At 35.1% G+C, this 27,005-nt stretch overlaps 1 protein-coding gene and 1 long non-coding RNA gene across 8 annotated transcripts; one reads left to right on the plus strand and one right to left on the minus strand.

The window, feature by feature from the left end:
- Positions 1-959: 959 nt before the first annotated feature.
- Positions 960-10,412, plus strand: LOC127966272 (uncharacterized). Its single transcript, XR_008155572.1, has 3 exons — positions 960-1,636; positions 8,877-9,087; positions 10,264-10,412. It is a non-coding gene; the product is annotated as an uncharacterized LOC127966272 (long non-coding RNA).
- Positions 2,777-25,535, minus strand: zfyve16 (zinc finger, FYVE domain containing 16). 7 transcript variants are annotated; one of them, XM_052567152.1, is made up of 18 exons: positions 25,489-25,535; positions 23,719-23,832; positions 20,728-22,670; positions 19,092-19,188; positions 13,998-14,165; positions 12,746-12,885; positions 12,440-12,662; positions 10,451-10,573; positions 10,213-10,368; positions 8,858-9,082; positions 8,653-8,735; positions 8,231-8,335; positions 7,992-8,142; positions 7,151-7,231; positions 6,906-7,068; positions 6,217-6,322; positions 5,945-6,121; positions 2,777-4,871 (listed from the first exon to the last, which is right to left on the minus strand). In XM_052567152.1, exons 2-18 carry the CDS (start codon positions 23,786-23,788, stop codon positions 4,713-4,715), a joined length of 4,170 nt encoding a protein of 1,389 aa, XP_052423112.1. In that variant the 5' UTR covers positions 23,789-23,832; positions 25,489-25,535; the 3' UTR covers positions 2,777-4,712. The 7 variants fall into 7 exon arrangements, with proteins under 7 accessions (XP_052423112.1, XP_052423109.1, XP_052423107.1 ...); XM_052567149.1 differs by having other exon boundaries at positions 13,989-14,165; positions 25,489-25,507; XM_052567147.1 differs by lacking the exon at positions 25,489-25,535 and adding an exon at positions 25,142-25,310 and having other exon boundaries at positions 13,989-14,165.
- Between the last annotated feature and the right edge of the window lie 1,470 nt (positions 25,536-27,005).

A 27,005-nucleotide genomic window follows, 5' to 3' on the forward strand; every position in this document is an offset into this window, starting at 1 on the left:
CTGTACAAACCACAGATGAAGGCATCCAGAAGTACAGTTTAATGGTACAGTCAGTGTCCCTGTGAAACCTTAGATCTCTACAGTCATGCAATACTTAAACCAACGACATTAATGATGCCTTACAAGCTACAAAATGATTCATGGATTAATTGCAATAATTAAGCCTCAAAATCAAAACATAAAATAACTTAGTACATTGCATTTAGTTTACAGTAGTATTGCATAAAATCTATCTATCAGTCTATTTATCTATCTATCTATCTATCTGAGATTCTAAATTCTCTGAATATCTGAAGTTCCTGGGAATCAGGGTTATTTTGAGTCTTGATGTTTTCCTGCTTCTCTCTCTTTCTCTCAGTGTGAATAATGATCCTCTCTTTGCCGCTTAGATCTGATCAACGTCATGCCTGCAATGCAAGCACAGTCAAACACATTTACACTACAGACAGACGTGCAGCTGTGATCACTGACTCCAGCCTTCATCCAGATCGGTCTAAATTTCTGATAACACGGTAAGAACAAAATCAATTTTTTTCTCTTCTTTATTCATTTACTTCTGCATTAACACTGCACGTCTGTAGTGTTTGACATTAAACGATGAAATGAGCAGCTTTTGATCATTTAACCATGTGCAAACTAAAGACTCCCATGTCATGAAGTTGTCTGAATGAGGTTTGCTTAAAGCCTTTATTAGATGAATTTTCTTGTGTCTCAATGGTTAAGTTGACACAAAACAGACAGCACTTTGAACCACAGTACATGGTTTAGGATAGAAACACTTTGCGACCTCTTCAAAATCTCAAGTGCATACTGAATGTGTTTCGTACATCATCTTTCCATGTATATTACAATAGCTTGAAGAATTGAAGAAAATGGCATGGAGTCATTTTTTGATTAGGATAGGACTTTAAGTGCATAAGTGGAGCTTCTCTATGACACCAAATGATTGCTGGTCCCTCAAACAGAACAAATATCATCTATACTTTTCAGTCTAATCAAAAACAAACAAAAATATAACCATAAATTCTTAAGGTGAGGTCACATTTTCTACTGTTCTTTGAACTTTTCATGGACAAAAATCCATTCATTCCAATAGGAATCAACATGTGAGCTTCAAGTGATGGTGGAAGATGTCCCTGAACAGATTTTGCACATTCAAGTTGGTTACATACAGAAAATATGTTTGGTTTGAAAGTGATTTCTGTGTTAAGCAGTGCTTCATGCATTCCTATGCTATTGGCAATGGACCTTTTATTTGCCTGTAAAATTTCACAAATTTGACCGCATTTTTAAGGTCAAAGCAGGGGCGGAGCTGGGGGTGGCCATGGCCACAATGGAAATAATCACTGCCACCCCAATCGTAATTGCGATCTATTATAAATAATAATAGTTTCTTAGATTTTGATCAAAAGGGCCACGATCGATCATGGCAAAACGATTACGTTCGGACTGCGAAACTATCGCGACAGTTTAATCACTTGTCGCTTACAAGCAAATGCGCTATCGCGAGAGTTTCCGTAGCGCGCATTTCTTTCCCGCATTTGTAAAAAGTCGAGGACTGACAGAGACGAGGAGTGAAGCTTCGCTTTTGTGCCTGGTTCAACTCGTGTTTGAGCATACAAACACATCTTTTCAGGTGAGTTACGCTGCTTTTTCTTCTGTGTGGGCGTATTCAAGCCGCGCGCTTCAGTTTGAATCTGAATAGCGCGTTCAGCGCTGGGGCAGAGTCACATTAGATATGAGGGGAGACGTGAAAAACGAACATCGCGTAGTTTTCATATAGATTACTTTATCACAGAATATCAGTTTTTGGCAGCACTTGTTTAGTTTAAAAGTAGACATGTCAGGCTTTCTATAGATATCTCTCTCGTATCACTACGTCGAGTATTCACGGAGTTACAGTTCATTTTAATGACGTGTTTGTAAATGAAGACAGCGCAGCACAGACAACGACTAGCAACGCAATGCCTTCTGGGACTTTAGGACACGGACGCTGCTGTATGTATTGTATTGTATTGATAATAGACTGTTTTGTTTGCTCTCTACAGCTAAAAAATAAGTTACAATGGTAAAACCTTGATGTGTAATTAACTGCCATACTCGTACTCATGACCGGCATGGAAAAATAATTTGAATGGAGTGCGATTTTTCAGCTTTCCCGCTGGAAAACCGCACCTTGATCTCAGGTCTCCGAGTTAACAAAGCGGCGTCACATGGCTTGGTTAGCAGCAGTAAGAAGGAAAAGAAGGATTGTCCCTTTGGTCTGATATATACACACGTATGTATGTGCATTTATATATATATATATATATATATATATATATATATATATATATATATATATATATATATATATATATATATACAGAAATGTACGTTATTGTCGCATTGAAACTACGCAGTGACGTAGTTTCCCAAGCTCTATTGGAACAATAAATGTGGATAAAGCATCTATAGCTAAGAAAACAGGATGCAAAAACATTTAAAGGACCTGTAGGTTCAATTCAAAGTTAAGACATTACTGGCACAGAAATTCATCTTGCCAACATACAAATTAATTCAAAATACGTTTTGAGTCATTGTGTATGGAACATACCTTTGCTTGTGTGCCATGTTTAATGTTCACAAAGTCTTTACAAAACTAAAACACTTAGAACTATAATGCGAGCAGTAAGTTTGCAGCAAATCCCTTGCCCATTTACAAAAACTCACTTCATCTAAATGGCAAAACAAAAGTCTGTTAGAAACATATCATAAACGAGCACGAGACAAGGCATTTGCATACTTATAAAAGTTTTATTCTACATGAGATACATATTAGAAATGAATGTTGTTTTGAAGAACATCCTTAGGTCCCATACCAGATCATTCATCAAATAAATCTGGTTTTCATGAATAAATAGATATACATTACGCAAACTGGTACATTTCAACAGCTTTTTGTAAAGCATAAAAATACTGATGATTTAATTGATCAGTAACAGTGAGAAAGTAATTTAACTCCCAAAATATTCCACAAAGCCCAAATAAGGATCTGAGATGTCTATAAAATGCTCAATCCTTCCACAATAATCACTTGTATCTTAAGAACATTTATATTTGGTTTGTGACAGAATTATAGAAGCCTTCAGATTATTTTAATATACCAGTCAATGTATCAAATAAACAGATTCATCACTGCTTATGGTCTGTTTTATCACCATGAAGAAAAACTGAAGAAAAAATAAGAAACAATCACTCGCCCTGTAATTTGCTTTCACGAACCACAATAAAAGTGCATTTGGCAAGTTAATGAATTTAGGTTTTGTTAAGCTGCAGCCTTTAAAAAGTAATGATTTCATAAACTTGACATTAATATAATCAGAATTCATTTGAGGGAAAAAAAAAAGCTTTGTTTTGCAGGGTTGAGGTACATTTTAAGCTCAAGGTAAAATTATAGGATCACAGCCTAGAGAAAGAACTCAAGGTTATTGCATTTATAAAATAGCTACTTAATTCAGAAACGCCATCCGGCATATTTCATAATTCTTCAATCTGTCAAACAGTTAAAGATATTTTAATGCCTGGAGTATATTGAGGACATTTGTCAGCCTTGTTGATTCGCATTATTGTGGGTTGACATTTTTATTGATTTATTAAAAATCTTTGAAAGTGTTCAGATGTGTTGATATCAGGCCAACATTTAAAGCTCTAAGGATCCTTCAATTCCTGGCTGGACACACCAACAACACATTTATAGTGTTAACAGATGGGGCTTGTCCACTAAAATAAAATAATAGTAAAATAAAGCCATTTAAAGATCTCAATAAATGAGCTTTTGTTTAATTAATGCAGTAGTGTGAAAATAATTATATAAATGTTAAAGCAAAGCATTTCATTCAGATCATCCTATCGTCCTTTACTCTGAACTTTTCCGGTAAATATAATATCTGGTTTGAAACAATGTTTTCACAAGCATTTCATTACGTTTTTTGGGGTTATAATAGCAGAATGTATAATAATTTTTAATTTCAATGCCCTATAAAAATATCACTTTCAATCAACACATGAACTGTCTGCTCCAAAAATAGTATTTAAGCTTAATAAAAGCTTAATCGAATTAGCAGATGATTTCATCTTCATGTTTTAAACAATCAACCCTAGGTGCATTTCATCCTGTGTATTTTACAGATCGAGAAAAATGACTAATCAGAAGACGCAGTACTTAAAAAAAGTACAATAATTAGTACATAAAACGTTCATATGGATTCTTAAGTCCACATGAAGCTACTTCATATGGTAAATTATGATGGATGGGAAAAACAGATTCCAGCACAGAATAAAATAGACTTGAAGAAACAGCACTTCATATTCTCAGTTGCAGTGTGTGTAATCAAGTAACAATTATAATTACCAGTATATCTGACATTGTAGTCATACATAAACAATTCTGTTTGCATTCAAACTAACATTCACTGATCAGCATCAGACCCTGGAAACAAGACTGAAGAAGCAAACTTCAGCGTAGTTCTCACATTTTTATTTTTGTTGCTGATCCAAGACCTTTTTCTTTATTCTAAAGGATCGCTAATACAGGGATCGCCCCCTTTTCCTCTAAAAAGCATCAAACTCTCCATACCTTGTCAGAGATCAGATACGGAGTCTGTCTATCTGTCTGTGATTCATTGGTCTGACGGGTGCCTGTGGCTGGAAAGTTTGTAAGTCTCAAGAGTTCAAATGCTCAGTGAGATGAAGAAGAAAAACTCCATGTCCATGGCCTGATGGGGGACGCAGGAGCTTCCTCCGTGGATGACAGGAATTAGAGCCCCGTCCAGATCATTCATGTACTTCTGAGGCAGGAGGCGGCCACCAGAGCCAGCCTGGTACTCAACCTATAAAAATACAATGATTCTGCTAAATATTGGGATTTTAAATGGGATTAAAAAAGGCTCGAAGTGGATAAAAAAACTTGCTGTTCATCAAAATGCATTTCTGGTTTTAGGTTTTAAGACAACTTTGATGAAAGGTTTAGATCCACTTCAAATGTTTCAAATTTTTAACATTAGATTAAATATATTGCATGAAATATCAAACAAATTAGAAATATTATAATTGCAAAATTGTATATTTGCAATGCTAAAATGAACAATTACTATATTTTAAAATGTAAAATTTGTAATATTAATATCTTTAGAGCAACTTAAACTAGCCATGAATATTAGTAGTGCAATTTTACAATATTATATATGGTAACACTTTAGAATAATGGTCCATCAGTTAATGTTAGTTAACTACTTTAGTTGATGTTAATTTCAACATTTACTAATGCATTATTCAAATCATGCACTGTGAATTAGCATGTGAACATTGAATACCTGTATTTTCATTAACTAACATTAACAAAGATGAATAAATACAGTAATAAATGTATTGCTCATTGTTTTTTCATGTTAATTAATTAATTAACTAACATTAACTAATGGACCATTATTCTAAAGTGTTACCCTATATGTACATACACACACACACGTGCATCTAAAATAAATTTAATATCTTGGAAAAGTTCTTTATTTTTTTGTAATTAAAAAAAAATGCAAACTATTTTATATTATAGATTCGCTGCACACAAACTAAAATATTTCAAGAGATTTTAGTTTTAATTCTGATTGTTAAGACTTACGGCTTAGGAAAATGTAAAATTCAGTATGACCAAAAATTTGAAAAATAAAGAATTTTTCCATGATATTCACATTTTTTGAGATGCACCTGTGTGTGTATGTGTGTGTATATATATATATATATATATATATATATATATATATATATATATATGACCATAGGAAGCCCTTAGAACTGCTCGTTTGTTGACAATTCTGATCTTATATTATAAAATGAGCAGGTTTTAGCCTGAGGTGATGTTGTTTAGTCAACACTGCTGTGTAAATTAGCAGCCAAAATAATTTACCATGTCTGTGTCGGTGGAGACCCGGAGAGCGAGAGAGTTAAATCCATTGGCCATGAGCACAGAGAGATGCGGACAGAGAGCAGCGCAGCTGGCCGTGGCGATCTCTCTCTGAAACTGAGCCGATGACGTGAGGACAGCAGACAGAGAGACGTCTGAAGACTTCAACAGATAGAAGACCTGATGGGAGTTAGGACATTCATTTGTGAAATCGACGTGGAGCAGAGGTGACATCAGTAAAATCCCTTGTTTGGCAGACGTCATGCTGTACTCACCTCAGTACACCTGATGCTTCGGCCGTCCATCTCAAACTCTGAGTCTTGCTGGATCTTGACGCTGGACACTCCTTCTAGAGACTTGCCATCCACCGGACTGGTGACTCTGCAAACATGCAAACACGTTATACAGTCTTAGGGAAATTAAATTTGACCTGACACAGCATCTTAACAGTCACAGAATAAATATTAAATGGTGCTTAATTAATGCAGAAAACCTTTTCAAGGTCACTGGCATCAGCAGCCAAACAGATCAATAGTGATTTATCATTCAGTACAGTATTGGTCATACAGAACCTCCACAAGCAAGCATCTGGTGAGAACATGCACTACTGGTCAAAAATCTTTTTTTAAAGTCTCTTCTGCTCACCTATGCTGCATTTATTTGATAAAAATAGTGAAGTATTATCACAGTTAAAAAGAACTGTTTTCTATTTGTATATATTGATGAAATCAGCATAACAGAATGATTTCTGAAGGATCACATGACACTGAAAATACAGCTCTGATCACAGGAATAAATTACATTTCAATATAATATTAAAATAGAAACGTTATGTTAAAATAGTAAAGATATTGCTGTTTTGACCGCATTTTTGATCAGATAAATGCATAAGAGTCCTCTTTCAATATATCTTGAATACTCCAAACTTTTGACAGTGTTAATGTACGTGATAAATGGCTGGTACCCAGTGTTGACAGGTGCGGTCCAGTCCACCCAGCGTACATTCACGTTTTCCCGTGTCTCTTCCGAATCTGCTTTTCCACACGGGATCTGGAAGTCTGTCTGGTCCCTGAGGGCCTGTCGCAAACCCTCCATGGTCTCCGGAGGGATTTGCACCATTAACCCATCTAAAGATGAAGACGGACAGCATGATGATTAAACGTTTTGATCTGTGGAAGTATTTGAAAGCGATTTGTGTGATAGCATTACCTTCCACAATGCTGGATTTGGCAATGAATCCTGATGAGGCTTTCAGAGCACCGTTAAAAACCACAAAACTAGCTCCAGTCACTGCAAATGAAAGACGAGGTCCGGTGAGACATCCACTAATCACATTACATAACAAATGTTACACAACCAACAACTTTAGAGTGATTTCACACTAAACCATTTGGTGCTGACCAAAGTACATTTGAAAGTTTGGTTTTCCTAAAGATTTTGATAATATTAAATAGTTGCAAGACAAGACTTTAAATTTTATATTAAATTATTATCTAAATATTTTTGTGCATACAAAAGCAATTAAAAACTTTTTTTCATGTTAATTCAGTCAAAAACATTAGGAAAACATGCCTTTATTATTTTTTCACAAATATATATGTAGGTAAAATAATATGTATATTATATATATAAAATTAAATGTATACAGTGCATAAATTATGTAAACAAACTTTGATTTGGGATGCAAATTTATTTATTTGACAGCCCTAGTATTGTGCAAAATTTTTGTGCATATAAATAAATATGATTAAAATAAACGTGTTTTCTTTGCGTTTTTTTTAATGTCAAAAACACTGATAAAAAAGCATGGGTTATTTTAAATGTAAATTGGAATAATGCATTTCATGTAAAGTAAAAAAAAAAAAAAAAAATATATTAATCAAATTCTATTTGTGTTAATTTAGTCAAAATCACTGGGAAAAACATGCCTTGATTTTCATTTGATATTTAGATTTTGCATAAAATATCTACTGATTGAAATGTTGGTCCTTCTGATAAAAATAAAACCCTTTTAGGACATTCAAGAGAAAACATATGCTATAGCAGTGACCTCTCCTGGTTTTTCCTGGTTTACTGTTGGCTTGCGTCTGGTAGCTTCCATCCTCGTTCTGCAGGCAAACCAGGTGAGAATCGGCCTCAGTGCTGAAACAGGCGCCGAAACTGATCACGTGCTCATTAGAGGAGTTCACCACCTTCAGCATCTACAACAGCCAGAACAACACAACACATTCAATAACAACACATTAACACTGAAGCCTGACTGCTGCACAATTCAAATATAACTCTGACCTCATTAAACCTGGACTTGGGAATGTCGATGTAGCTGTTGCCCATCTCCATGTGCACGCGCAGATTTTCCACCACCGGTAAACTGTACTGGTAGTTCCTCAGATCCTGTGTCAGAATCAGCAAATCACAAGAATGAAGGTGGATAACAAGGATTTGGCGTTACAAGGCATAAATTGACAATTTGCTGAAAACGCACACACCCTCAGAGTTTGTTTCTTCATTAGATTTCGAGAAATGGAGCATTGCATCAGTTTCAATTTCTTGAGAAATCTCTGCTTTGCATTAATGTACAATGCAATAATGTCAAACTTTGAACTTTGTAACAGACCCCAAACTTTTGAACAACAGTGTACATTTTTAAACAATGCATTGCAAACTCACATGAAACTCACAATATTTGAGGGATAAATGTGAACACGTACTGTAAGCAGATTCATGATGGTGTGTCCCGTCTCTTTAAAAACTGAGTCACGGAAACGCACGCTCACCAAAGTACAGGGATACACTGTAACAATAAACACCACATCACAAGACTGGAGGAGAGGGTGCTACGAGCTCATATTATATCTCTTTAAAACAATATTTTAGTACAAACAGTGTCTAAAGGATGTTTTAATGAGGGCTCACCATTGTATTGCACCCCCAGAGCGAGCAGCAGTCGGAGGGGAAACACTTTAGCCCAGGGAACCTCTAGTTTCTGGATCAAAACACCGCAGAGGAACGAGACCTGCGGCAGAGCAAGACCATCCAGCGGCTGAAAGGTTGGAGTGAAGAACAGGACGCCCCCGTGATCTTTACTGCCCAGGAAACTGTCAGTGAACGTCACATTTCCAAGGTGCTCGATGAACTTCCCTTTAGTGAGAAAATTAAGAAAAAACAATATAAATATCACTCAATTACATCCTGAATATTTAGTGGTTTTATTAAACAGATAAAATATCATGCAACAAAATAAACATTACAACTAAATATTTCTGCTGGTATAAATATTTTGCTACTAATTTATCAGTACAGCAGTAAAAAATCTTGATTTCTAAAAGTCAGAAAGAGAATGGAATATGAAAACTAACTATGACTGTTTTTGTCTCCCCTTTAAGGCAAGACACTATGGATGAACAGGGTAGTAATTTCAAAACTAACAGATATCACCAAACATTTTCAGTTGATAACTGATTACACATTAAGAACCGCAAACATGTTTTGGTATGGTATGTTTAAATATGCAAATTATGCATTAATTAATAAAATATGCACTAATTTGCATGCATTTCTAGAAACAGATTTTTATTATCAAAACTTTTGTTTAGGACAAATTCATGAAACTTTAACAATTTAGTCAATACATAAATATATGTGTGTTTGTGTACACACACATATACATATATATATATATATATATATATATATATATATATATATATATATATACACACACTATACAATCCACCCCCCCAAAATGCATTTTTATTTTATTTTTTATTTTTTTTTCAAAAAGTGCTACAGTACAGAAATGGCACTGTATTAATTAAAACATGGATAAAAAATATTGTAAGAGTTGTAAGTTATTCTTTAATAATAATAATGATTTTACTTCTAATGCTAATAAAAAAAATAATTAAAAGTAACAGAAGTTGTATTATCATTATTATTGATATTATTTTTACTTTGAGAAGTACATCATTTAAGAAAAAAACTGCCAGAAAAATAAAAAAAACATGGTTTTAGATATAAAATGTATAAAAACTGTAAAGTTTGGTGTATGTCAGTGCAACTGAAGTCGAGCAAAATGTCATTTTTTAGAAAACAGCTTTTAAAGATATGCATTGTAATTTAAATGTAGAGACCCAAAAGTAAAAAGTTGTATTTCTTTTCTTTAAACTAGTCTGAAACATCACGTCATGAAAAGCCAAAAATCCTAAGATCTCAAAACCAACTAAGCACAATGTGTTCGTCTGTACTGTGAAGTGTTTTGTGTGACGTACCTTTCTGTGCATCCTGGTATAAACTAATGTACAGACTGAATACGTCTCTAGGCAGGCTGTTCTCCTCTGGGAGACACTCGATTATAAACACCAGCTCCTTCTGGCCCACTCCCTGAAGACCATTAGAGCTCAGGCACCAGCACCTCTTCCCAACATCTACAACACAGACATAGAGAAGGCAAATGAACAAGCTGGACATGATCACACATTTTAATCAGATTGAGACACTGTGACATACATGTGACGATCTTGACGTTCACCAGTAAATTGGCGTTGAGCACAAAGGTCAGAGGTTGTGGGCCTCCCTCTTCCAACAGCAGGAATATTTGGCAAGCAGCAGGACGTTCCTCAACTAATACATCTAGAATGCAATGACAGACAAACAGTTCAACTCCCTCAAGAATCAGCAACAGCAAAATGACTCGTGTGAGGTCACAAAAAAACTACCGAGATGGAAGCAGCTTCAGTTAAAGGTAGTAAGAGACTTTGTCATTTTATACTCAATCAGGATATTAACTGACTTCTGTAAGTAAATAGCATTCTGTTGTCATCTATAAAGCCATACGTGGACACATCTGGCATTGCAATAGAGCCTGAGAGCATGAAATGCAAAATTTCTTATCGAATAGTCTAATGTATGTCTAAAAAACACCTGTTTAGTGGGGTTTGCCAATACTGTCAAAAAATAATATCACAATATTTCATTCAATATTGATTTAATGCAACATTCATTTCATGCCATTCCTGGAGAAGAAAATGAATTCCACATATTTGCTAGACTTCGAGAAGAAATTGGAATATAATTCAATTATTTAGAATTAAACTACAGAATTAGCTGCTTTTTATTCTTTATTTATAAATGTTTTTTTCCCAAATTTTGCATTTCTGTTTCATCAAAAAAGTTGTGTAAAGAGGCAAATTCTTCAAACTTAAACAACAATATAACTACTTATTTCCAGCAAAAAAAATATGTTATTTTGTGTTAAAGTTTTCTTTTTTTTTGGTCAAATTAAGTGCTGCAGAAATTTTATACCGAATTAAGACATGGATGAAAATAACAATAATAATCCTTAAAATAACAATAATAATATTAATGATGATAATGAAAAGTAAAGTTTTATTGTTGTATTATTATTATTTTTTATTTTTGAGAGGAGAAATATATTATACTGATATATTATTGTAATTATTTACTCAAATTGAACCATACTTTTATTCTGGTTGGTCATTGCGAAGACTTTTGAGTTGAGTGTGTATCTGACACTAGTTTTTTATGAAAGGATGGCAAAAGTGACCGCTTGACTCAGAGATGAAGTACATGAGTTCATGTTCGAGTTTATTTTCGATATCGTGCATATTAGGGCTGTCAAAATGGCTGAAAAACTAAATTTGAATTATAATTCAATTTAAAAGGCATAATTTCAGTTAGGAGGACAAAAGCTTTTGGCTTAGGGCAGATCGAGCAAAACATTATGTTTCTTCAAAGCATAATAAAATAACACAACTATCTTTGAAAAAAGTGCATAATGTTTAAAATAATGTTTATAAACCATATATATAAATAATAAAGTTGCTTAAAATTTTTTTAAAGAAAAACAGCACAATGCATATATGCATTCTTTATTACAAATGACCGGAAACCAATCACAAGAGTAGGCTACTTTCTTAATTTAAAACATGAGATACAGTGGGATGGGGGAAAAAATGCCATAAAGTGTTGAGAAATGTTTTTTTAAAAGTTGAACTTACATTAATTTTCCATGGCTATCTAAACGTGCTGGTCTCTTGAGCGAGACGCGAGTGCAATGCTGATATATCCCCCTCTAGAAAATGTGATAAATATGCATTTGTGTGAATGGCTTAGTTTCAGTTTTGACGTAAACAACATCTTCTCTACACTGATGCTCTCGTTTTCTGCAGTATATTAAATGAACACCGTAGCAGCGCCGCATCTAGTGGGTTCAAACTGGATAGGATAACATAAGCATTCAAATGCAATGACACTTAACATCGTCGTCGCATTTCATGCACCACAGATAAGGGGCAACATTTTTTGCATCCGAATGTGGATTTATTTCATTTTTTTAATTCAACAAATATTCAATTTTTTTTATTTATTTTTGGACAACACTAGTGCATTCATTTTTTGGGAATAATATTGATGTTGACTTATCGAGCCCAATCGAAATGAGACTATCCTCTAGTTTAAGCCTTTGAAAGTGCTCACCCCCATCTTCCTCCTCTCCTGTGGTAATGAGCAGAGGAGGCAGACCTTCATCATCCTCTGGCACCAGACTGACCGCTCTCTGCACACAGCTGCCCACCGCACAGAGCAGGCCGTAGTCCCACGGACCTCTGACGGGCGGACGGCTCGCCTCCACAGCGCTGTCAGAACTTCCTCCTGCGCTCTCATCACACTCACCACACTCACCAGGCAATATAGCATCAGGCTGAAAGGCAGCAGATCAGTTAATGACTTCAGTTGCCATTATCAGTTTTCTCCAGCATCAGTTAAGAGGATTTAGCATCTCACCCCCGGCGGGTCTGGTGTTACTGGACTCGACTCCTGAGACGATCTCCGGGTCTGTACACAGAGTTTGGTGGTGTCTGCGACCTCACCGTTCGGCAGGATACCATCAGCAAACCACACATGCTTCTGCTCACGTGGAAAACCTACGAGAACACATGGAGCAACACAAACGGCAACTTCAGGATAAGGCTTGAAACAGGGTTATTGTTGTGAACTAAAACTAAAATAATATAAATAAAACCATATATATATATATATATATATATATATATATATATATATATATAAATTCGTTACTTGAAATAAAAGGTTAAACTGAAAATAAAATGTATATAAAAATCTAACATTTCAGTTAGTTGCCAATGCATCATTGCATTTTTTTATTTCACTTTAAAAAATGCTAAAATAACTGCAATCTTAATAAAATGAATAACTATACAGACACATGAACTGTGACTTAAAATAAACACATTTACTAAAACTTTTACATTTAACACTATGACTGTATATCAATGACACTAAAATAACACTGACTTGAAATAGTTGTCTCAAATAAAATATCCATGATATTTGGTGTGATGAAGAGGAAACTATTTTTTCTGTTTTCTATATTTTTTTACACCAATTACAATACCGTTTAAAAGTTTGCTTTTGGTTTGGGTCAAATGTTTAATCAAAAATACACTAGAATTTGTGAAATATTATTACAATTTAAAATCACCTTTATTTATTTGAATACATTGTAAAATGTAATTTATTCCTGTGATGCACAGCTGTATTTTCAGCATCATTCCTCCAGTCTTCAGTGCCACATGATCTTCAGAAATCATGCTAATTTGCTACTCAAGAAACATTTCTGATTATCACTGTTGAAAACAGTTGTGCTCCTTCATATTTTTGTGGAAACGGAGCTGCTTTTTATTTTTTCAGATTTTTTTATGAACTCAAAGTTAAAAAGAATATAACTTATTGGAAATCTTTTTTAAAAAACATTTTAAATGTCTACTAATGTGCCACTTTTGATCAATTTAATGCATACTTGCTGAATGGAAATATTTGGTAAAAATCACCCTGACCCAAAACTTTCACATAGTAGTGTACAGTTAACACGCTAACCTAGTCTAGCACACTATATGATACGTAGTGCATGGAAATTTGGGACGCAGACACACTTTCATTCATGAACTAATTCTATTAAGTGGACGTCACTGAGAGCTATAACTCTGGCTCAGAGTGCAGTGCGTACCGTCATTACCGGGGTGTTTGAGGACAGACACGGGGACCATGACGGTGGGTGGGGGAGAGTTGAGGGTGCCGGCGGCGCGGGCCTGCTGCATGGGTGGTATGGTGGAGCAGTACTCTGATGGGATGTTGGGATTGGGACTGGGCCCAGTAGGGCTCATCATTCTCTCATGGGCTTGAGCTGCACACAAACACACAAAATCAGCCATTCCTAAATCAGTCTTTACAGTGTGGTGAATGAAAGGTCATGCTGGGAGAGAGAATGAGTGAGAGAGAAAGGAACAGTGGGTACATTTTAGGCTTCTCATTAAAGGCTGTGCAGAATTTTAGTTAATCAGACCCCAAAATTTAAGTAATTGCTAATGAATACTTTTGTAAAATATAGTACTTCATATCTTGACTTATGTAATGAAAGAAATCTAATATGTAATATATTATACGTATCGATCTTGAATTATTTTTATATAATTAATATTCTGTTTTATGCAAACATACATACTCAAACATTAAAAAAAAATATATATATATAATTCAGCAAAAAATTCAGACATCATTTACTCAAAGTTTTATGACTTTCGTTTTTCTTCTCTTGAATACAAAAACAGAGATTTAGCACAAAAAGTTCCATAAACGTATTTAGAAAATCCTTCCCTCCAGTGCAGCACAGTGAATACGATTCAATCTGTTCCTCACTCATCTAACTTCTGGATGACTTTCAATAGCACACTGGCAAGTATGAACTACTTTTATGGTGCTTTTCAGAGATTGATAACCCCTGGTTTATAGGTTTTATTTTATGGAAAGAAAAGCGACAATGTTCTGCTTTTTGTATTCGATAAAACAACATGAGACTTATAAGTGCATTACCATCATCTATCTCTGAAATGGACCATTGACACTTCTAACTGAGATTGTAGATAGAGTGTGAATGGTCCATTTGAGAGATAGGTGGCGGTAATGCACTTATAAGTCTGCGATCCGCCGTAAAGCAAGAAGAAGAAGATGCGTGACACGCCGGCTGTTGACGCACTCAGGACAGTTCGGACATTGTGTGAATCAGAGGTAAAAAACAATATAAATACTGTTCAGTTTCTTGCACAGACTGATCGTTTTGTGTCTTAACACGCCAATGTATCATCAAGAGCTGCAGAGTTTAATTTTGTTTGTGCATTTTTTTTACTCTCAAAGCTTTGATTCCTATCCACTTCCATTATATGACTGAAAACTGCAATGGTTTGAGATAAAAATCTCTGTTTGTGTTCTGATGAAGAAACAAACTTTCATTTTTGGGTGAACTATCCCTTTAATGATGAAAATTTAAATTTTGGGGTGAAGTGCCACTTTAAATGCAGTGAAAGAGCAGTTCAAATGTCAAATATATTTATAATACACTACCATTCAAAAGAATAAGGGGAGTAAGATTTTGTTTTTTAAAGAAATTAATACCTTTATACAGCATTTAATATCTGTTCAAAAGCGACAGTATGTTTAAAATGTCACAAAAGATCATTTAAAATAAATGATGTTATTTTGAACGTTCCATTCATCAAATAATCCGGAAAAATAAAATGCATTACTGTTCACAGAAACATTTTCAACATTGCTAATAATCAGAAATGTTTTTTTGAGCAGCATAATATAATGATTTCTGAAGGATCATGAAACACTGAAGACTGGAGCAAATTACATCTAAAAACATATTCACATAAAAAACAAGTTATTTTAAATTGCAATAATATTTCACAATTGTACAACTTTTTTATGTTGCCTGATCAAATACATGCAGCCTTGGAGAGCAGTAGACACTTTTTGGAAAAACATCTTAAAGACTCCAAGCTTTTGAATGGTAGTGTATATATAGTAAGTCCACTCAAATATTTTGTTATAATTGTCTATTGTCTAGTATTGTAAACCAAATGAAGACTAAAGTCCAAAGTACAAACTTCAATCAGCTGAGTAACATTCTAATAAATCAAACATTTACCAGCAAGAGCGGTTTATGTCAATCACAGTACTGTTGATATTAAAGTGATGGGCACGAGCCACCAAACCAAATTTAAGAAACAGGATGTCCAATGCAGCCACAGTCTCATAGATGCTCATCGACCTGACTACACTGGCACTGCCTGTGACACTCACAAACAAAACAGCTAGAAGCATGAAAGCCGAATATGCTGGCTCCCTGTGAAAACAGCTACAACAAGATGACAGATGGGAAACATGAAGCCAAGAACCAGCAGGACAGAACGTCCTTCAGCATGTGGAAACTCACTAAAGACGGTGCCAAAAAGTTACAAACTTTAAGAGTTAACCAAATAAAACAATCAATTATACTTTGAGCCTCAAGAGGGCTCGATTTCGATTCAGTTCAGTGATCTTACCTCATCCTAAATTAACTCTCTTCCAGGTTAATCATGGTTTGCATGCTAGTCTCCTAGGATCGTGTTAGTGAGCGCCGAGCGAAGGAGGAAGTGTCTCCCTTGCTGTTAAGCGAGAGAGAGTCTGCGAGTGAGTGAGATGGAGGGAACATCCTTGAGCCTCTCTCATCCCGGACGGGGCGCAGCTCACTTCTGCAAGCTCACACTGAGTTGTCGTCTATCCTGGAACAAGCAAACGTCTCTGGCTACGAGTGCAAGCTCAGTCAGTCCATCACACACATGCACAGAGGTCGTATTAAATGGCTGAGAGTGGTGATAAACCCTCCTCGCCTGAAGACGAGATATGTGTGTGTGTGTGTGTGTGTGTGTAACTCTATTCCTCAACCCAGAGAGTGAATGAGAGAGAGTGTCACGAATACTGCACCAGGTGGGTCCTATACCAAACACACACACACACACACACTCAAGGACACGCACAAGAGCCCTGGCTCCACCCAGCCCTGCACCAAACACTGCGAGAACTCATTAATGTCCTTTTTAATGTGCAAATGGACCGCACGCTCTCTGTGCCATAGACCTGCAAAAAAAAAAAACTAAAACCTTGATCTTCTCCATTAATTCAGCCTTTGAAAAATAAAAGAGCTTCAGATGTTTGGTCCACAAAAAAGTTGGACATAAATTAAAAGGATACGGGATCTGTTTGTTTTAAAAGGGACGCAAGTGAGCCAGTGTTATTACTGCTGACTGAAACTAAAAAAATTAAATAAAAACAAAAAAAAGAGGTAAAGCTTGAATTAAATAAAATACACTTATGAGATTAAGAACTTAAAAATGCTCCTTTGGCGATTAAACAAAATACTACTAAAATTAATTAAACTGAAATATATATATTTTTTTAACTGATAAAAATTACATTAAAAATTACTAAAACAAACATGAACATTCAAAATTAAAAAATAAAAGCTAATTCAAAATATTAATAAATACTATTAGAGTACATAATAATAAATTAAACCTAAACTAAATCTGAGGATACAAAAATAAACACAAACTATTTATTCATATTTACAATAATAATGCTAAAATAGCACCATCATGACAGCATTGCATCAACTAAGGATATCAATGTCATTAAAATAATAAAAGTACATTATTAAACTATTGTATTAAAAAAAGCCATTAAAAACATGTATGAAGGTTAAAAAAACAGTCATAATAGTGTTGATTTACACCAAAAAAAACATACATACAATAATAGCTCTATCGGCATCCACATTCATAAACAATAACATTATTCTAATTGTAGACTTTACTCCTAGAAAGTTTTGTGAATGTGACGTCAACATGCGCTTTAATGTTTTTAGCGTTCATTAGATGAAAAAGAAATCATTGAAAATGATTCCAACTATTTTGTTTCTCAATGTTGTTATCGCTTTATTTTTGTGTGGATGCTACTGTTTTCTTAAAGTTAGAGAGTTTTGTTTTTTTAACTTTATGGCTATGGTTATTGTTTTTTTGTGTAAATGCACCTTTAGTAATCAGTTACAATCTATCAGAACTAATAAAGTCTGATAGAGTTTCTAAATTGTTAAAATTGTTCTATATTTAAAAGAACAGAGTTCATATCATATCGTGGTCGACTGATATATCGCCAAGGCCGATATATCGGCTGATGTTTGGCATTGTTCTGCCGATACGTTTTTCTGTTTGATCTAATAATCAGATAGAACTGTTACAATAACAAATACAATACAAAAGAACAATACAAAAAGTATTATAAAGATATAATGCTTTTATATTATTAGTAATAGAAAGGCAAACATTATAATACTATCTCGTTTGCATCCGGATTCAGCAAATACGCATTTATTTCATTTAAACAAATCTTTGAATGACTAATGAATATTTAGTTTCACAAACCTTGCAGACTTGGGTTATGAGTATTACCTTGGCTTAATTTGAAGAAAAAAAATATGATTCCCAATGCACACAACTTCCCAGAATATTGAGTGCCCTGTTGGTAACAGTGTTTACTTTCTTTTTAATTATATTTCAATGTAATATTTATTTTTACAGTACATTTTTCTTTTAACGTTTTCATTACTGTTATCGTTTTACGTGCAAATGGGCCTTTAGAGTCAATTACTTCTCAGACATAACTAATGCATACTAAGTGCATCAAACAAAGCTCTTTCAAAAATGTAATGCCAATATCACAATACTAATACAATAAGTGCTTTCAAATAGTTCTCCCTCAAAAACTAATTTTATCAATCTAATTTCTGTTTACCACATAACAGCAGCTAAATATAAACCATCTGTGGCTTTAGTTCATGTAGGCCAAAGTGTAGAAATGGGTCAATCAAAATGAATCAGCTTTTGATTCTCCAGATCTTTACTGATGGACTGGAGTGGTGTGGATGACTTGTGGATTATTGTGATGTTTCTATCAGCTGTTTGGAGTCTCAATCTGACGGCACCCATTCACTCCAAAGCATCCATTTCTGAGCAAGTGATGCAATGCTACATTTCTCCAAATCTGTTCCAACGAAGACACAAACTGGTGAGGACATTTTCAGCAAAATGTTGTGTTTGGGTGTACTATCCCTTTAATGTTTGATTGTTGTAATGGATGTTTTAAAGGTACAGTATATTGCATCCACTGGAACATATTGAATTCATTTTTATCAAGCCAGCTGGGGAGTATATTAAAGTGGTTTAGCACTCACCTTTCTGTATGGTAGCATGGCAGATGACACAAACCCTGGCCTCTTTATCCAGATACTTCAGTCTGCATTTGCGGTTGCAGCAGTTTGCACAGTACACCTGCAAAGCAGACAACATTATTCACTCAGTCACTGAATAAACGCAGTACTTCATCCGACATAAATCTGGAGAAAACCCTCTGGTGTCCTTTAGCACATTTTATCTATTGGCCCAATATGAAAACAGAAACTCAGTGCTGCAATTCAAGCGGGAAACTATATCAACGCTAAAAATACATTCTGCTGACCCAGTAAATCTGCCTCTATATTTAGCACCTCCAGAGAAAAATAAACCACACAATGACGTAATAAAACAAAAGACCTCGCATGAATACATAAAATGAGTACTTCTGCTGTCTAAAGCAGCGGGCTACAGGTTTAAGGCTTTCCTGTGATTATAAATAAACGAGAACACAATGACACAGACCTCAACGCAGCTGACTGCATGTTAATTCATTGATTCACACTGCGGTTATTTGCCTTTCACCTCCAAAAGTCAGGGGACACTCAACAACTTCACAAAGTTACAAAGTCACTTTCAGAACTGAAGCAAACACATTATTAAGACTCTAATTATGTTCATGTATACAAAATAAACCCCTGATTGTACATATATTGCTTATTATGAAGATGCTTACTTGAGAAATAATTAATGGACTTTAAATATTGATCAGTGTTTAAACAATTTTTTTATGTGAATAGAAAGAGTACAGAGTAATATAGCAAGTAATTCACCATCCTGGGACAATGGTCAATTATACAAAATTTCATTAAAACTTTGGGGTCATTGAGATAAAAAAAAAAAAAGTACAATATATTTGTTAGACTGTTTTATAATAATATGTAGGTAAAATCGCTCAGTTCAGTTTGTATCATGCAGCTGTGGTCAATAAAAGTAATATGCATGCACTAATTAGCACTAAATCTTGTGTTGTTTTTTTTAAAAAGACTCTTTTACCAGACGTTTACAAACATCCATGTTCACATTCATATAGTGCAGTAAAATACACATAAAACCAATGCAGCAAATTATTATTATTACAATGTATTTTATCAAAATATCAAATATATAACTACTTAAGTTCAAATTTTATGTTAATGTTAAACTCAATGTTTTTGAGAGAAGACTCTTCTGCTCAACAAGACATTTATTTGATCAAATTACAGTAAAAACATCGATACTGTGAAATAAATACTACAATTTAAAATATCTATTCGAATTTCAGGGAGAATTTTGAATGCATTTTATAATGTAATTTATTCCTGTAATCAAAGCGGTATTTTCAGCATCATTCCTCCAGTCTTCAGTGTCACATGATCCTTCAGAAACCATTCTAATATGCTGATTTGCTGCTAAATGAACATTTATTATTATTTATTATTTTCTGAAACAGGTGCATCTTATTTCAGTGGAACACTTGATGCATTTTATTCTTCAGGATTCTTTGATGAATAGAAAAGTGGCCACTTTCGATAAATTTAATGCATCCTTTCAGAATAAAAGTATTAATTTCTTTCAAAAAATGAATCGTAAGACTCCATACTATTTAAAATCTTTCAAATAATTGTTGGTACCGACACTGAGGGACAACAAACTCACCTTCCCACATGCTCTGCAATGGTGTCTCCTCTTGGTAAAGGTAAACTTTTGCTCACAGTTCATGCAGTTAGGAGCCTCAGAGTCCGGGACCCACGGAGGCTGCTTTGACCCCAGATCCTCGGCCTCGTGTCCTGGTGGATCAGGACTCTCTCCTGGGTACGGTGGAGGCTCTGAAAGCTCATCGTGGCTGTAACTGGTATCATATTGCTGATAAGAAGGGGGTTCACAGTTATTTTCATCTTGGTAAGGAGAAACCTGTGAGCCATTCTCTGAAGAAAGGCATGACACATTGGGTTCAGCATGACTAGTCCGGTGTCTTTCAGATGGAGGCCGTGCGCGTGCGGTTCGGTTGGACAACTGCTTTGGTCTCGCCCCGCCATAATTTGACTCTTGGTGAGGGGTGCAAACTGACTGAATCTCAACAGGGCTGGTTGCAGTTTCATGGCTAATAGTTTGTGTGGCGTCTGTCCTCAGCGGGCTGCTGTCCTGAGATGAGGAAGAAACGTTCGAACCTTCGCTCTCCTCCAGATATTGAAGTGATCCATCGCTCTCAGGAGAAGCAAACGTCTCAACTTTGCAGCTCTGCAGCTCCTCGTCTAAAAAGCCTTCCACGTTATCGTTCAATTCTGAAAAGCCGTCATCTGCGAATTTTTCTGCGTCGGAGTTGATCTCCACACCCTGACCCATCAGAAAGGCGTCCAGCTCCTCGTCCGTGACCATCATCACAGTCTGGTCGCTTTCAGGAAGGTAATCGTTCGCGATACTTAAATCGTAGGAGTAATTTGGACTCTCTGAATAGGGCGGAGAAGGAAACTGTTTTTCTGTCGGTGACAAATTGCGCTTAAAGTTTCTTTCAGGGTAATGGCCCGAGACAGCAGTCGCTCTTTCTGTGTTCGACATGATTTGGACAAGCTCAGGTTCATCTTCAGGTGAGGAATCAGGTCTATTGGAGGAGAACGGTGTTGAGGGTTCTTCTAACGGAAGAATTAACTCTTCAGCCTCTTGAATCGCTGATTTTTTTTCCAGTTCAGCCACATCTTTGGTTTCAATCACTGCTGCCTGTGGGTCTAAAGATGCCACAAGGGATCCACACATAGAAACAGCCATCGGCAAGCAAGACAGAGAAGTTTCCTTCTCCAAGGAGGGACTTCCATCTGGATCCTCTGGAGTTTTAACACTGAGATCTTCAGGTAGTTGTGTATCTGATAAATCCGGCTGGAGCGACACAACGTGATCTTTACTGGTTACTGAAACAGCTTCATCTGTAGCTTGAGGATCTGAATGACTAACTTCCTCGTTTACTGAGACTTCACATGGAGAACTGTTCTGATCATTGGAGTTTGAGTCTTCAGGACTTTCAATTCGACTGCACTCCAAAGGAGTGATGCTACTTAATCCATGAGGGTCACCAACAGTCGGTAATATGACATCTAGCAGGCTGAATGAGTTGTAGTTAACCTCAGAGTCATGTTTTGGTAATTCACCGGCGTTGGAAGCATCTTCTGGACAAGAAACTACAGGACTCTCGAAATCCACTAGCAGCTCCTCGTTAGTTTGTTTCTCAGGAACGTCCTGTTCTTTAAAGTCCTCCTGACTATCAGCTTGCTGGAGGTTTGCAGAACCCGTATCATTCACCAGATCACACACCGGCTTCAAGGAGCGGTCCGGACAAGGAGGAGCCGAACTTTTAATGCCTCTGCTATCAACGGAGGACAGGAGGTCCACACCTGTGAGCGGCCGTTCATTTGAATAAGAATCTTTCTGGTTAAAGGTAATACTTTGTGATTTAAGTCCATAGTGCAGGGCATTGACATCTGGGAGTGTTTGCGAGGCCGTGTGTTGCTCTGGTATGAAGCTCTGAACGTCCAAATGGTGACCAGGAACGATTGTGGCGTCCAGAGAAGGAGGGCTTGTTAAAGTGGTGGTCTTGTTCTCAAGCTCCTCTAAAAATCAAGTAAAACATCATATTAAATTATAATGTAGCTAACACGAAAACATCAGCCATAATTAAACAACCAGAATAAATGTTATGATACCATAAAACTCACATAAAGATAAGACGACATAGGATATATATTGTCGCACATATTATATATTATGAATAACACATAATATATGAGATTTCTCCAGTGAAAAGTTTAAAATAAATATTTATTTTTGATGATTTTGAAAGAAGTCTCTTATGCTCACCAAGATATTTATTTGATTGAAAATACTGAAAATATTGTGTTAATATTTTTGTAATTTAAAATAACTTTTATATTTAAATATATTTTTTAAATGTAATTTATTCCTGTGATACAAAGCTGAATTTCAAACATCACTACTTCAGTCTTTAGTGTCACATGATCCTTCAGAAATCAGTCTAAAATGCAGATTTCTCAAGAAACATTTATTATTATTATCAATACTTAATGCTTCATATTTTTGTGAAAACCATGACTTAGTAGTGTTCCTAGGTTAGGGGTAAGTACGATAAAAATAAAAATAAAATGCAATAATAATAATAATAATGTTACTAAAAATGTCTATTTCAAATAAACGCTGTTATTTTGAACTTTCCATTCAAATAATCCTGAAAAATGAAATTAACATTATTTCCATGAAAGTATGAAGCAGCAAAATGCTTTTCAAAATAGATAAAATTAAGAACAACTATTATTAATTGAGTACCAATTAATAATTAATAATAATTTAGCAGTAAATCAGCATATTTCTGAATGATCATGTGACACTCAAGACTAATGATGCTGATAATTCAGCTTTGTCATCAAAAGAATAAAACTGAATTTTAAAATATATTCAAATAAAATGATAATTTTAAAACTACCAACTACATACATAAACTATAGGATGCATGCACATTATACAGAACGTATTATCAATTAAATGAATGGCAAAACTGGTTGAATTTACATCAATAGAGGAATTGTGTCATCCTCACCATAATATTTATAATACTTAAATATCATTAAAGCAAAAGCCTCAAACCTGCATTGAGTTCAAAGTCATCCAAAAGCTTGTCCAGGTCACAGACAGCAGCCTTAAAATAGCTGTCCATCCTAGGACGGGGTACGATACGCCTCACTTACCCCTGCAGAGAAACTGGAGCAGTTGAGAGAAAGTTAAAAATTACACATTTTTATTAATATAACAAATTTATGTCTCAGGAATCTAACTAGTGAATACTTGGTAGTTACTGAAAATAATAGACAAAATAATAAAAAAACAAACAGACAAGCTGTTGTCTCAATGCTTCAGTACAAATAAGCAAAAAGTGGAGAAAAAATATGTATTCACTCACATTTTTGAACATACTTGAAAGTGCAAGATCCAAACCTCAATTTTTATAATTCATGACTGAAAACATTTTGTAATATGATTTTGAATTTAAAATGGTTTTCAAAGGATTAATTTTTAGATTTATGTTTTTAAGTGATATATAATTTCTGATGATTTCTAAAGTGTGATCGAGAAAAAGGCAACAAAGGTCAGGACTCCTGTTATGATGTAGGTTTTTGAGGTGCACTTTTGCCATAAATTAAACTATTACTTTTACTACATCACTTTTAGCAAAAGAGATTGGTAAAATATCTATTTAGGAGTATTAGACCTTTCCAACGATATATAGTTTGTCATGATTAGATTAGGATTTAATTGTAATATAGTGAAGTAAACATAGACATCCCACCGAGGGGCCAGGTGGCAGTTAACGAGTTAAATCTGAAGATTTGTAAAATTTTAATATTTTATATTTTAAACATCTGAATACACAATTACAGTTCTGGATGTTTACTTTGCTGTGATTTATTGTGAAGTGAAAAGTGGAAGTGTGATTTCATAAGATCTGTAGTGCAAATCAAAGATTTGACAAAAAACACATTATATATAGCAATACATTTTAACCAGGAAACTATAAATACAAACAAAATATACTGAATTAATTCACTCAGACTTTAGTTAATATCTAGGATTTCTGTCTTGAGTTTTGTTTCGAAAGAGCTGTTCATTGCGATATTCACCTAACGTTAAATTAACTGTTTGACGTTTACTTAGTGCTTATTATTTCAATATTAATAACAACATCCTTATTTATCTAAGATAAAGTCTCGAATGATCCATTTGAATATAATGTAACTTACTTGCCTACTGCACTGTCAGAAACTAATAAAGCACAACATTCAAAGCGTTTCAGCACACAATAATAACGCTTTCATAACTCCAAAGTATCAAAAATAAATAGTAACGTTACGTCAACTTACTATTTTTCATAAAGTTGTATTAGCTGTTGAGTTATCCTTAGCGATCTGCTAACTAGCTTCTAGCTGTTAGCGTCTAATCACACACAAACATAAATACAACCCAGGTGACTGGAATATTATTTTTTATGACATCTTTCCGCTTCATTAGCTACCTTAATATGTGTCATGTTCAGTCGTCTTCGTTTGTTGGCTGTGTTCGGCTAAAATGTTAGTGTATTTCACTGTTAGCAGCTAGCTAATGTTTTCTTTTTCCTCAGTAAATTCCACAGTCGACTGCGCAAGCGACCATTTCCAGCCGGCGCAAGAGTCGCTGTTTAAAGGGGACGCGCATTATTTTTTGACTGACCCTGTTTAGAGTAACGTCATGTTTAATTTTCAACAGGAATATAAAAAAATATAGTGAGTAAGGGACTGAAGTACCGCGTTTGCAACGGACTGTATTGCTGTTTAACAACTCCGTCTTTTCGAAGAGAAAGAAGAAGATAAAAAAAAAACTTACAGAAGACAAATCCTGCATACTACAGTTTTGAAAGTTGTGACTTCGCTAAAAATCACGTGATCTTACGTGAGCCTTTAAACAGTGCAGTACCATAGTAAAGACCATTAAAGGGTTAGTTCACTCAAGAATGAAAATTCATCCATGTTCTGCTCACTCTCAAGGCATCCTATGTGATTTACCGTTCTCAGAATAATCCAATTTAAGTTATATAAAAAATTGCCCTTGCTCTTCCAAGCCTTTCAATGGGGGTAAGCGGGTGTTGTCAACTGTTTAGAAGATGTTAAATAAAGTGCGCGCATCTGTAATAAAACATCCCTCCCATGGTAGGGGGTTAATAAAGGCCCCCTGTAGCGAATCCATGCGTTTTTTGTAGACATAAATATCCACATTTAAAACTCATTAAACACTTTTTTTCTCACTTCTGATGACTGTTGGGAACCAGAAGACGTATGCATCTCTTGTAAAGATCATTATTTGGTGTGTTCGGTGTAACAGAATATGTTGACATGCTTTAATGTAAAATAAAAAATAAATAAAAACATTATTTTTCAAATACTGTACATTATTGTAGGTCATGTATGCCCCGCCTCTCTCAAACACATTGTTTTCTACAAAGCCCCTCCTTCCGACAAGTGCAGTCTGCTCTGATTGGCCAACTGACCCAGTGCATTGTGATTGGCCGAACACTGCAAGCACTCATCGGAAATGTAACGCCCCTTTCCATAACCGTGAGCTTCATCTTTCAAAATAAATGTAAAGACAATTAATAATGTCCTTAGTTAACCATCGGTTTGAGACTGAAAGGAGAACAGTCGCGTGACAGACACAGTGATGAAGCTCGTATGTGTTTGCAGGACACAAGACACGGACGGTTAAGACAGCTGACTGCACTGTGTGACCCCCCCCCAAACACAATACGCAAAACTCTGGATTTGCAACCTTACAGATCTTTTTCATGAACCAAGAGCTTGTAACACTCCAAGGAGAAAGAAAAAATTAAAGGAAACATTTCATTTCATAATTTTGCAAACATTAATAGAACATTTCTTTTGAATGTTCTCTATACATTTTTAGAATAATGTCCAACTAAAACATTTCTTTTAAAAAACAACATTCTCTCATTTGGTCTGCTCCCTGGCTGGAATGTTAATATTTCAGTATTTGATTCAGTTGTGTGTGTGTTTATTTCTACTGCAACACAAATACTTTTTAACACAAATACATTTTTAAATTAAAAGTTAGTCCTTCGGTTATGCGGCTGTTACTGAAAGAGCTCCTATTCATAAATGTGAATGAGAGGTCGACCATAAAAAGACATAATATTTTGCAAATCAGTTATGCAGCTCAATACCATTGTGTTTATAGAAGTGTGATGTAAGAAGGGTGTTGTAAATATTTATTATAGATCATATTTAAGAAGCCTAACTAATCTTTGTCTTCAGCTCGAGAAATAGTTTTATTTTCACCTGAACAACACTACGACTTTGTTTTAAAGCAGGTACTGAGCCTATTTCCAC

Source organism: Carassius gibelio, chromosome B10, assembly GCF_023724105.1.
Source record: "Carassius gibelio isolate Cgi1373 ecotype wild population from Czech Republic chromosome B10, carGib1.2-hapl.c, whole genome shotgun sequence".
Classification (NCBI taxonomy): Eukaryota; Metazoa; Chordata; class Actinopteri; order Cypriniformes; family Cyprinidae; genus Carassius; species Carassius gibelio.

Excerpts from the sequence above, each read along its gene's own strand:
- zfyve16 (XM_052567149.1), bottom strand. The coding sequence starts at position 23,788 with ATGGACAGCTATTTTAAGGCTGCTGTCTGTGACCTGGACAAGCTTTTG. Across the intron at positions 22,671-23,718 it reads TGACTTTGAACTCAATGCAG|AGGAGCTTGAGAACAAGACC; the intron begins GTTTGAGGCTTT and ends CTTGATTTTTAG. Across the intron at positions 19,189-20,727 it reads ATTGCAGAGCATGTGGGAAG|GTGTACTGTGCAAACTGCTG; the intron begins GTGAGTTTGTTG and ends TCTGCTTTGCAG.